The sequence below is a fragment of the Stegastes partitus genome, unplaced genomic scaffold (assembly GCF_000690725.1).
Source record: "Stegastes partitus isolate 25-593 unplaced genomic scaffold, Stegastes_partitus-1.0.2 Scaffold18, whole genome shotgun sequence".
Classification (NCBI taxonomy): domain Eukaryota; kingdom Metazoa; phylum Chordata; class Actinopteri; family Pomacentridae; genus Stegastes; species Stegastes partitus.
Window position 1 is genome coordinate 27,283 of NW_007577749.1, and position 12,573 is coordinate 39,855.

At 39.9% G+C, this 12,573-nt stretch overlaps 1 protein-coding gene across 1 annotated transcript in view; it reads left to right on the forward strand.

The window, feature by feature from the left end:
• Positions 1-3,531: 3,531 nt before the first annotated feature.
• LOC103364595 (dolichyl-diphosphooligosaccharide--protein glycosyltransferase subunit STT3B) overlaps positions 3,532-12,573 on the forward strand; it is a 31,592-nt gene continuing 22,550 nt past the window's right edge. The window contains exons 1-4 of the mRNA XM_008291753.1: positions 3,532-3,635; positions 5,852-6,139; positions 8,023-8,088; positions 9,732-9,831. Of these exons, the coding sequence (XP_008289975.1) occupies positions 5,867-6,139; positions 8,023-8,088; positions 9,732-9,831 (439 nt within the window). The 5' untranslated portion in view covers positions 3,532-3,635; positions 5,852-5,866. The remainder of the gene's footprint in view (positions 3,636-5,851; positions 6,140-8,022; positions 8,089-9,731; positions 9,832-12,573) is intronic.

Genomic DNA, 12,573 nt, shown 5'->3' on the forward strand with positions numbered 1-12,573 from the left:
AAGGGGCTGAGTAAGCCATATGCTGCAATCCTTCCATCATATTTCTGTTTTTCATGGAGGGACAGTTTGTATTAAGCACTTTAATACTTGTGGAAAAGCTCAGGGGGCAAGTAGACTAACTGCTGTGTATCAGCACAGTCTCAGTTTGCAAGCTAGGGGCTAGATGCAGGATCTGTACAAAAACAGTGCTCTATCTACCAGGCCTATCTAATTATAGACAAGGCTGTACTTGGATTGTTCCTGTTGAAGTCTCTGCAGCTGTAGACAACATGCAGACAGAAGGCCGGCAGAAGAATGACAAGGTAGAGGAAAGAAAGGTAAAAATGAAAATGTTAGAAAATGAGGATTGATAGAGTCAAAGCAGAGATGAAATTGCAATGAAACTTTGTGTCTGTCGTAGTGTTAGCTGAGATCACAGTATTACCCGATAGGGTGTAGACAGGTGAAGTGTATGCCAATTTAACAACAAACTTTCAATTAGCAGGGATTGTTTTTATCAGCAGATTACAGTTTTTCTGTTTCCTACTCTCGAATCGACCTGACTTCACGAAAATGACATTTATGTATTTCTGGTCTCACTACATTGTGAACCTTTCAGTCAGATGCACTGCAAGCCACTCTGTTACATCGTACCTCACAAACCAAACTGTTTATAGCCTGAATTATTTTTTAAGTTAGTGCCACAGTGTTTTTGAGAAACTGTGTTTTCTTTGTTTTCTATTTATGTCCTGACATAAACCTAGTCACCTTGTGCCGTTAAATGTCGGGATGCTGCATCGCTTTAGATGATTGAATCTTTGCTCCACTGAAAATCAAATACAAGTATTAGTTATAATACGTATATCTAAGTATTATAAGTATTAGTGTGGTCAGACAAAGTTGCCACATGCTGATGGAAGACTTCACGCCACTATTGCTTTTTTCTATTTTAACTAGAGCTGCAAAAATTTAACAGTTACTTCTCATCTGCTAAATTCATTAAATATTTTGACATTTCATAAACTGATCTGAGAAAATTTCTCAGAAAAAAGTCAAGATTCTCAGATTCCAGCCTCTTGAAGAGAATATTTTCTGGTTTCTGTCCTCCCTTATGACAGTTAATTGAATACTTTAGGCGATCTTGAGTGCAAGATCTTGGGCTTTGGAAAACACTGATTATTTTTCACCATTTTGTACCATTTTCTAGATCACACAACTCAGCAAGTAATTGCTAATATAAACAACAGATTTATTAACTGTAAGAGCAGTCTGTTGATATCACATCATCAGTACCTACAGCTGGCTGCTGCTTGCTAGCTGTGCTACTGATGTTGTCAGTGATTTGAAGGGCACCTTAGTATCTCTTCTCTTTCATGCTGTTACAACTTAAGTCCCAGTCTTTCAGCTTGGCATAGAAGTTGTTCTGCAGTTCTTAATGCTGATAATATTTCATCAGCTTACCTCGATGGAATTGCAACTTTCAAAATCTTTTCTGTGCTGTAACTTTGTTGTGGTATAGGTATAACATCCAACTTTGTTAAATGCTCTAAGTTTAAGCTTGTGTGATGTTGATGGCAGGTCAACCACCACCATTTTCTTTAAAAACAACACCAAGCACTGACTGATGTTATGTTTTTTGGTTTTTGTTTTATTCTGTCCAGCATTTTGAATAGCTTATACATCTCTCTGCTCCTAATCCTTGACCATCCCGAGTGCACATGCCCTTCAATTTACCCAAAAAGAAGAATGTGTTTCAGTGTCTTTGCTCGGGGTTGGAGGCATGCTAAAACGATCATTTGAAATTGTGACCTGACTTTGGTTCCCTAAATCATATTATCAATTTACTGAAACACAATGAGGACAGTCATGGTGTAAATGTGTTAAGGCAACGGGCCATAAAACATTTGATTCTCAACTAGAAAACACAAGTGCTGTATTAAAACGGAAAAAAATAGTTACCCAATCCTCGATTTCTTTTCCTGTAGTTTGGCTTTTTAGTTGTATCAAAAGGTTCTTAAGTCATTGTCACACATGTAGATTAATAAGCTTTGTCTGGACAGAGGAAAAATGTGTATGCATTGGTGCTTATAAGCTCTGGACCTTTTGTTGTTGAATGGAACTGGAATTCATATGTTATGAAAAATGAGAAATAGGTTAGTACTGGCAAAGATCAAGAGAGGTATTTTGTACTGTAAAATGACATGCCACGGTGAGGTAGTTACTCTGTGGACACTAAAAGTAACTCAATAAGAACACTTCAGTTTTAACTCATTGCAGTGTCTGATATCCCAGAGGAGACCCCAGCACCTGTGTTTATGTATGTTGCTCATGCTGTTGCATCGCAGTTGCTTCCAGTAGACTAATTTATTTGTACATGGTGCATTTGAGCTAGGGCCCACCCGATTTATCAGCTGGCCAGTTAAATCGACCGATTATAGCCCTTTTCAAAATAATCATCATTGGCCGGAATTTTGCCGATTAAACACCGATGTATTCTTAATTTCTCATAAAACAGTAAGTGCTGTTAAGTGTCACAGTCACGCAGAATGATATTGTTGTGCCGTTTGTCCACTAGAGAGAGCTCTGACTCCGTTCAGTCCTCAGCGCTGTCTTCTCATTAGTACAGGAGTAAGCTACATACAGGCAGCATCACAGGAGTGGGCTGAGCGGAGCTACTAACAGATAAATTCATAACGACGTTGTGACATGAACAGTGACTCAACATGTCTGTGTGTTGAGGCGCATTAAGGAGGAGCAGAGGGGAGGAGGTTTATTCAGTGCAGGCCCGACAAGTCAACATGATGAACATTGCTGTCTGTCTTCAGCAACCGTCATGATGTCATGTCACTCTTAGTTTTACTTGGTCAGAAAATACTAGAAGGTGACACAGGCTGTAACAGCAACTCACTGTGTTGTTAAACACATCATAATGTTGGTTGATTTTTTAAAAAAAATTTTTCTACTTTTTGTCTACGTTGAATTGGACTATGACCTTCCTTTTAAAGAAGACCTGGTTGGGTTGCTTCAATTCAAAGTATGATTTTTACTGGCTTAACCAAACCAAATGGGCTTGTTTTGAATTGAACTAAAGAGAAGGTCCAATGTAATCAAAACATGGGCTGATAAAAATCATCATTATGACTCATTTCAGTAACAAAACAGAAGGGCCCATAGAAATCCCTGTCCTCTGCCAAGACAAATGCCTTACCTCACAATTTGGATCTGCACCTTTGTCTGTGCTCCACCTCTCCACCAAGTTTCATGAGATTCAGTACAGTAGTTTTTCCATGAAACAGCACTGAAAACATACCTCTGCCTTGGCTTTTCCTTGGTGGAGAAATAAATTAATCAAGTAATGGAATTATTTTATTTTGAAAGTTAGTTGGTTTGACTGAGGCTGATTGGGAGTTTTGCTTAGACATAAGGCTAGAGTGACGCTTGTTGTTTTCGCTAAGACTCTTCATGTCCTCTGTAGCAGTTTTTCTTGGTTTTAGAGATGTACATTGTCTAACAGCACTCTCTTTCTCTGTCTGGTTGAATATTGCAGGTTCAACTACAGGTCGACTCACCACCTCACCACCAATGGCTTCTATGAGTTCCTGAACTGGTTTGATGAAAGAGCCTGGTACCCTCTGGGCAGGATAGTAGGGGGCACAGTAAGTATTTCTGCCTCAGCTTCAGCCTTTCTTTGTCCTTATTTCTCAAATGTCACATTACTATGATGAGTCTTCCATCATCATCAACTCACTTTCAGCTACACAGTCTTAGACACACACATGCATACTAGTACGTATGGATGGATAGTTAAACAGCTCCAATGGGAAGCAGGGCGCTAGTAGGAGCACTCATACAACACAGAGTAGATCTGTCTTCATAACAGCTAAAGGACAGACAGACTGGGGTCACTTTTAACACATCATTACACTACAACTCATCTTTGAGAGCTTATCTCCTCCTCCTCTGTGTATTCATACCCTCTGTGTGATTTCTCTTTATGGGTTGTAGGCTAATCTGTTCCCTTGAGTGCACTTTAGTACATTCACATTAGCTGACAAAACAGCAGCTTAAATATGTTGCATTTGCATTGTATGATGCTGGAAAGAAGGAAGGTTTGTTCAGCTGAGTTTGTTAAACAAATCATCTGGTGAACAAACTATACTGTTGTGCTCGTGCATGTTAAAATACTGTGTTAAAAATGTCTTGGCATTAATATAACAGTAGTATTTAGTTAGCAGAAGCAAACCATAGGGGGTGTTCAGGTTTGAGCTGGTAGCGCTGGAGCTGGTAATATTAACAGCAGTAGAATCACCAAGGGGCCATTTTTACCTCATAGAAAACCACAGTATAATGCAGCATCAACACTAACGCCACACCTGGTTTAACTAGCAATGCTTTTTGTTTAGACATCTTCTGATAAGCAGAACATCCTATCACAAGCCAAAGATAGCTAGATTTGATTGATGGACTAGACAAACACATAGATATGCTATGAGACTGGAGTGAGATAAAAGATAAACAAGTATTTCTGGCTTAAAAGGATGGGGTGTTCAGCAGGGTACAAGAGGACAGAGTAGATGACTGAATGCTGAAGAACCAGGTTGGTGACTGCTGCGCAGAACAGAGGTAGAACCGTAGCTGAGCAGGAGCCTAATCCAAACAGGTCAAGTGCTGAAAATGCCAGTAGAGATGATCAGGAGAGAAGACGAAGGATTGGATAATGCGGCCAGAATAGAAGTTCGATCTGGCAAGGTGTAGTGGCAGAGTTGAGTCTTGATTACAAGATGGAATGGAGGTGGATCTGGTCTGACCCTGACATACCTGTGTCTTAAAATGCTGGCTGTTGACCTATTCCATCTGTAGGCTTATAAAATAGCCTAAAATGAATAATATGCACTTTTCTTTCTTTATTGTTCCACAGTCTGTCTAAAGCAACAGGTTATCCAAGATTAGTTTGCTTAATATTTTTCTCCCATATGATTGAAATATATTACTATGTATGTTGTTTGTTTGTAGCCATAGTTTCATTATGAATTTCAAAATATATTTGACTAATGTGATCTGTTTGCCATAGTTTAAGTTGTTGCAGCAAGGGTTAAAAATGATCCTTATGTGGTTGTAGTGGTGATGATGTACTAGCTAGGCTTGAACTTGGAGAACTGAACTCTCCACAGAGGCCATTGCCAGTGCCCTGTCTCACAGTTTTACAGAACGTTACAAAATGTAATTCTTTCTTTGTCCATGTTCCACCTCTCCACCAAGTTTGATGAAATTCATCCTCATAGTTTGTGTGTACCTCTGCTGACAAACTCCCAGTTGTTGTAAGTCTTCATTTGTACTGTCTAGATCTGTTTGCCTCTGCTCTGATGATATCCTAAATATGAAGAAAAATGTATAGAAATGTATATAAAAGTATGATTAATTTGTTTGCAAACAACAAGCTACTTGATTGTTTTGTGTGTTGAAAATACAGCACCATTTGCTGTCATCGGCACTTTGGTAATGTAATGACACAGGATGGCACCTTCTCTGTCTGCAAACTCTGAGCTAGCAACCAGCTTGTAATCAATTTTTTTCCCCTCCTGTTAAATTGCTCATTTAAACTGTGAATCATGGCATTTTTCAGTCACAGAAGCGAAAAGATGCCTAAAGCAGCATTTTCAGTTGCTGAGAGTTCTTGCTTGCTTGTCAATATTTGTGCTCTTCTCATCACATCAAATATGTATTGCATTGGGAAAGAGGAACAATTTACCTTTTCTGTCAATTCAGACTTGACATTTTGAATGTATTAAAAAAAAGAAAAGCTCTGTGTTGCTTGCCTGAAGAGAGTCTGAATCCTTTCTGACATTCACCCCTGTTTCCCCTTTCCTTGCAGGTTTACCCAGGCCTTATGGTCACAGCGGGCCTTATCCACTATGTGCTCAACCTGCTGCACATTACTGTCCACATCCGAGACGTGTGTGTGTTCCTTGCCCCAGTGTTCAGCGGCCTGACCTCCATCTCCACCTTTCTGCTGACAAGGGAGCTGTGGAACCAGGGAGCGGGGCTGCTGGCAGCCTGCTTCATCGCCATCGTCCCCGGCTACATCTCTCGCTCCGTGGCTGGCTCCTTTGACAATGAAGGCATTGCTATCTTTGCCCTGCAGTTCACCTATTACCTCTGGGTATGCCCATACATACTTTATCAGTCTTTCTATAGTCTCGTCCCTCCATTATGCAGCTATGATATTTGTAACAGTTTGTACTGCTGCTTCAACTGGCTGCTCTTTGTCTGGAGTTGGGGAACAAATTAGATTGTCAGACTGCAACACAAATCTGATATCTTTTGCTACAATTACGTTAAGTTGCACTAATCAATATTTTTAAATTTACAATAAATCAAAAGACTCGAGGTGACAGGAGAATACACACCCAACTTGGTATTGCCCTAGCCCCACGATCTGACTGAATTACCTTTTATCTCAATTCACTATTTGATCTGACATCCTAGGGGTTTTCTGCTGGGCACTGGTTGCTTTCGCCCAGTGACAAATGTGTCCCTTCAAAGACAGAGTAGCTGCTGTAGTGGATAGAAGCAATTAACTAAAAAAAAAAAAAAAAGAAAGAGAAAAAAGGGGGGACTAAATTTTGGAATTGTTGTTGCTGTTAGTTGACTGACAACAACTTTCATGTTGTAGCTGCATTGATCTCATCCGCGCTAGTTACCACATTTGCAGCATTTTCTCTGGCACCGGCACAAGGAAATCAAAAGTCGCCTTTCTCCGCCCTGTCTACAAAGCTGTGACTGGTGTGGATTTTTGTTTGTTAGTTTTTTTTTTTTCCTCCAAATAGGGAATAGGTGTTATTAAGCTGCCATTGAACAATAAGCCTGTGGGTTGATGTAGAGACATATTCCTGGAACCTCAGAAGCAGTGTCCTTCAGCACCTTTTAGAATGTGTAAGCTGTAGTTTAGCCTTACCAGCTTCCAAATATTTTCTCCCATTAACCTCACCTCAGAAAGCTCTAAATAACATCTAGGTAAACTCCAAAATGTGGACAGCTGGTGAACATTGTGGAACATTTAGCACCTAAAAATGTTGCTCTGTATCAGCTGGATGTTGAATTGGGCAGCACATTGCAAACACATTTGCTGAAATGAAGTAAAAATATGTCAGGTGTGTTTTCAGTTTGTTTTAAAGCGTCTAATTAACCAAAATATCTTTTAGACAACAACCAGTGTGTATTTCATAAAATACGCTAATGTTGACTTTTTCCTTTAAACACAGATTGAAGCATGTATCTGCTTCATGTATCATGTATCGACAATTTATTCATCATATTGGTTTCCAGTGATTTGGTCATGTGAGCATATGGACTAATGTTAATTGTTGTTGCGATTTAAAGAAAAAATCCCAGTGATGACGCCCAGGAGTCACTGTTAATTGGTGGTATGGATAGATGTTAGTATAGTACAGTATAACCAGATCTGATTTCTGTTCCATGCTTTTAACAGGTCCTAAATCATTTCCCCATGAATAAATCACACATATACATATACCCACAGTGCATCAAGCTCTTACTAGATCTGAGCTCTGCCCTGACTGAAATACAGAATAATTTAAATGACAGAACCTGCCCCCACATTTATAGTCTTGCTGCCCTTCTCTGTCACTCTTCCTCAACTTTCAGCCTTTCTCTTCTCTGCTTCCATTCACCACAACTCATTGGCTCAGCTCTTCTATCCATCCAGCCAATTGCAGCAGCTCCCATCTGAGCCTTCATTAAGTCAGGCCTCGTTAGCCTTGTTAAGCCATTGTTAGCAGCTGCTGGGCACTGCGCTTAGGAAGGTAAAGATGTGTAGGACACAGTGCTCTGCTTTGTGTAGGTCATTAAAGAAGGAAACACAATGAATAATTCAGATAGTCAAGTTGGGCAAGCAGCAACTGAACAAAGTCCTCAAGGAAATATCGGTGTACAGAGGAGCTTAGCTTAATGGAAGCCGATGATGTTGAATTGGCTGTGTGTGTGCGCGTGCATGGGGTTAATGCTGTACTGTGTAAACTGCAGGTGAAGTCTGTGAAGACGGGATCTGTCTTCTGGGCCATCGGATGCTGTCTTTCCTACTTCTACATGGTAAGAACACACACAAAAATAGTTTCTGTTATACTTGTTAGCATGTGTGTTGTAATGTGACTATAAACCACACATCTAAACTTGTATTTATCCTAACTGGCAAAAAAATGGCCACTTTTTGTTTCCCAAACTGAAAAGAGTTGCCAGGAAGTTTATTTTTTTCCCCAACAGTTGTTACAATGTTATGGAAATAGCTTGTGGATTTATTAATTTTATAATTTATTCATTTGGTCATAACGTGGATGTACACTATATATGTATATATTGTATCTTATGTTTGTCAAGTAGGTCACTTTACAAAAAAATATTTTCCTGACATGCAAGAAACAATAGATGAAGTAGGAGGCCAAGTTGGACAGTCCTCTTTAGCACCATTTCAGCATGCACAGTACTGCGCTGAAAGCAAGATGCACTGAACGATGTGATTGGATGTGGCTGACGAGGATGTGTCATACAACTAGGCTACAAAGTCAGATTCATCCAATCCATTACATTGCCTCCCTATTTTTAATTACAGCCTAGTGCAAGTGGTTTATTGCTCAATCATTTTTAAATTATATCTTTTTTTTCTTTTTTACATTTTCTCAATGCACAAAGTCTGCACATTAATAAGCATCGCTCTTTTTTAATTGCTGTCTCATGTTCTCTTCGGAGTGGTCCTTCTCCTTATTGAAAGTAACTGTAAGAGGAAAAGAAATTACTATTAAGTCCCACTGTGAGTATTTGGAGTCCAAGGTTCATTTCCAATGCAATTTCTAAGAGTGATTCTGAGACTTGATAAATTCAGGCCCTGAGCCATAAACTAGAGGGAGAGCAACTTGTAGATTGCACAGTCACTTTAAAACACTGAAGTAGCCAAAAATGATTGCTATGAAACTCAGATCCTTTGCAGATAGAAATGACATTGAGCAGTTATGACGTCCATCAAACTTTGTTGTACTCGAACCAACAGGAGCCATTTTCATCAGACAAAGACTAGATGAGATCTTTTGGGAAACCCTTTCCCTCACCCATCTATCATTCAGCCAGGCTGTGATGAATCCTTCTTGTACTGTAAACTATGCTGCCTGTTCTCTGGCAGCCACTCACTGCCTGGCAGTTACATGACACTTAGAGAGAAATCAGCACAAGCTTAAAATGGGGTGCATTTGTGTGTCTGCTGTTGTGAGAATGTGTTACCCTGTATGAGTGTGTACCGTGGAGGGGTTGGGGCCCAATCACATAATCTGAATGGTCTTAATGCGGCAGCTCAAAATGATTTCACAGCTCTCAGGTGGGCTGTACAGCTTCGCACCCTCTCTCTTATTGCAACCCTCTCATTATTGAAACTTGTGTTGTGAATACGAGAGGAAATACAGCCACCCTTCAATTCCCAGCCTGCAGGGATTTGTGGACTGGTTATAATACTGATGATCTACTGCAGTGGAAAGCATTGCTCAGATACAGCAAGTATGATCATCCCATCATGACAAGAAGCAGTAAACTAACCATGTGTCTGTTTATTTGTATGTGCATATATCTGTATGCAGGTGAGCATGTGTGCATGCATAATCCAAATTGTTACACTCCACCATTAGTAACTGTTAGAGCAAAAGCTTTGAAATAATTAAAAATTGTCTCATTAAATCTGTGATGTTTGACAGGTTTCAGCTTGGGGCGGCTACGTGTTCATCATCAACCTTATTCCTCTTCATGTATTTGTCCTGCTGCTCATGCAGCGCTTCAGTAGGAGAGTCTACATAGGTGAGATGCAAAGCACACAGTCACACAAACTCTCAAACATGAATTCTTTTTTTATGTTCACATTGATTCAAGGTCATAAACCAATGACGGGGTTTAAAACAGTTGTGCTCATTTTGCATTCACAGTAGCACATGCAACATTAACATACAACATAAGCGCAAAGTAAGCTGAACGTTTAGCAGCTGCACACAAGCTATAGATCCTCAATCCTACAAAAGACTCAAAGCCATGCACATGTGGGAGTAACACACGGAGTAGCTTGTTATTCTTTGTCATATATGCCCTGAATAAACTCTGTTACTGATAATTAACCATCCATTAGCAACTGATGTTCGATCAGTTCGCACCAATCCCCCAGAGAACGGGAGACGGGATCTGTGATGAAAGTAAGAGAGATGAAAACTGGAAATGCAGGCAGGAAAAATACAGAAGGAAAAAAAGATTAAAGCTCTCTTCCCTTCAAAGAACTCGCCTTGTTGCACCCTCTGAACTCAGCTCACTGATTGTGAATCGTGTCCTGACCCCAACTCAAAGCTTCCTACTGAGGCTGTATCGCCATACCATTGGTTCAGATTTGAATCAATAGCCCATACATACCATACCAGATCATGTTTCTGTCAAAATAATGACATGTCAACACATAAAGAAGACACAACTGGTGAGGTTAACTTGGCAAGAAAGCTGTAAAATGTAGAATCAAAGAAAGGCTGTACTGAAAAGTGGTAAAGTTAGGTCAAGTACAGAGAAGGAAACTGAAAACAGAGAAGATGAGAGATGAGACAGGGTGACTGCTGGGTTCTGCATCTTCCAATAGGATTATTGGCAAAATGAAAAATTTACCATCAAGCTTCCTCCCTTGGTCTCCTACCTCCTTCATCCTCTTCCTGACACTGTTCTTTCTCCTCACCTCCTGTCTGTGTCTCTGAAGACCAACACAGTACATTTTGCCTGCAGCAATCCAGTAATTGAGTTAGTTCAAAGTTGTAATAGCTCTCCGCGTTCTGTGATGCATACCTTGTACTGTGATTTGAAGTCCAGTCTGTGACCTGCTGTCACACACCACACCCCTCTCGCTCCATCTTCCCTGTCTTATAAAACAGAAATACTGTAATGAAATCCAATTGAAATTTCATTATCAGCAGTATGCCCTCTGTAGCTGAACAGAAAACTCAGAATAGAAACCCCGCTGATAGATTCCCCTGCTGTCCAGCAGGAATCAGCCAGGCTGCTGGTTCCTGGTACCACTCTAGGCCGTCACATCAGTCAGCGTCTAGAGAACAGGTACCATGTGCCTCCTGCTGGGACACTTTAACGGAGCGACACCTGGCTCATTAGTTGCAGAACTGCTCTGCTTGGCAGCCAATAGCAGGACTAAGTGATTAGATTAGATTTGATGAGAGATTTTTGGACAAATAGGGGGCCACATATATTTATCATTTTTTTTAAGCTTGCATGCTGTTGGACTAAAAATGCAGACATCTTTAGGTAGCTGCCAAAGTGGCCACATTCATACTATGCCAGTTTTCTGGGAAAATGTCCTGCTTTGTTATGGTAAAAACAAAATGAAACAAAAAACAACAACAACCCACAAATACACCAATTAGTTCTGCATTAGTGTGCACTGATGTAGAGGATAAGACTCATGATGTTCAAAATGTCTTTTGTCTCACAAAATCCAACATTGGATGTATTTTACTATTCAAGTAAATGTATCCAAAACCTTATGTATCCTTTTCCTCTAAGCCACGGAGCTCCATTGTCCAAAAATGCATCATTGAGTCCCACTGTTGCACTGGCTGGCATGTCTCTGCATTACCATTAGCACACACACTATAACTTATTTTGACTGAATCCCTCGTACACCATCCTGCTGCCAGAAATACTGACACATACTTCAGATGTGGATTATTCGGTTCCCCAGCGAGTTCATTATTTCCTCTTGTTTGAGAAATACATAATAATACCTCCACAGACATGATGGTTTTGAGTTGTCTGTACATGTCCCATCTTGGACATAGTATCTCTTTCTTCAAATTTAGCTCAAAGATGAAATAAAAAGATTTTGATTAAAATTCACTGCCACTAAACAAACACATTTTTGGCCACAGCCTCAAGAATGTATTCCCTAATTATGACAAAATTTCACACAAATAACTAATAGAATAAAATAAAATACTGATTATAAATGATATCCAAAATGTCAAGAGTCAGCTTCCCTGTTACCTCATAAAGTTCCGCAAAAACACTTCTTGGGCTGTTGTTCAACACCATCATTCAAGAACAGATGCAGAGAATGTGACCGTGTTTTACGTTTGGTGAGATACTGAATGAGTGCCATGAACTTTTGATGATCACATTGAAACTGTGCTGATTGTATAGAGTTTTAAATGCTGTCGGTTTGTGCATGAAGCATCCATATTTAACAATTTCAGCAACATGCATAAACATCCATAGTCTACAAGAAGAGCCGGAACATTTCTCACTGGAAATGAATCGCACATCAAGATGTCTTCTGAATGAATGAAGAAATTTAGCCAAAAATCACAATTGTACCAGTGGGTAGGCAGGATTTATTTTTTTGACTCATTGGGCAAAAGTGCCGTAATAACCTTTCAACATATAGTAGTTAAAGTGGTCTGAGCGGAAACAAGGCTTCTGCATTGTCCTTTGGTTTAGTTTTGTGGCTGTAAATCATGTAGCTTGTGATGGAAGACTTTGTCCAATGACGCTTTTATTCCAGAG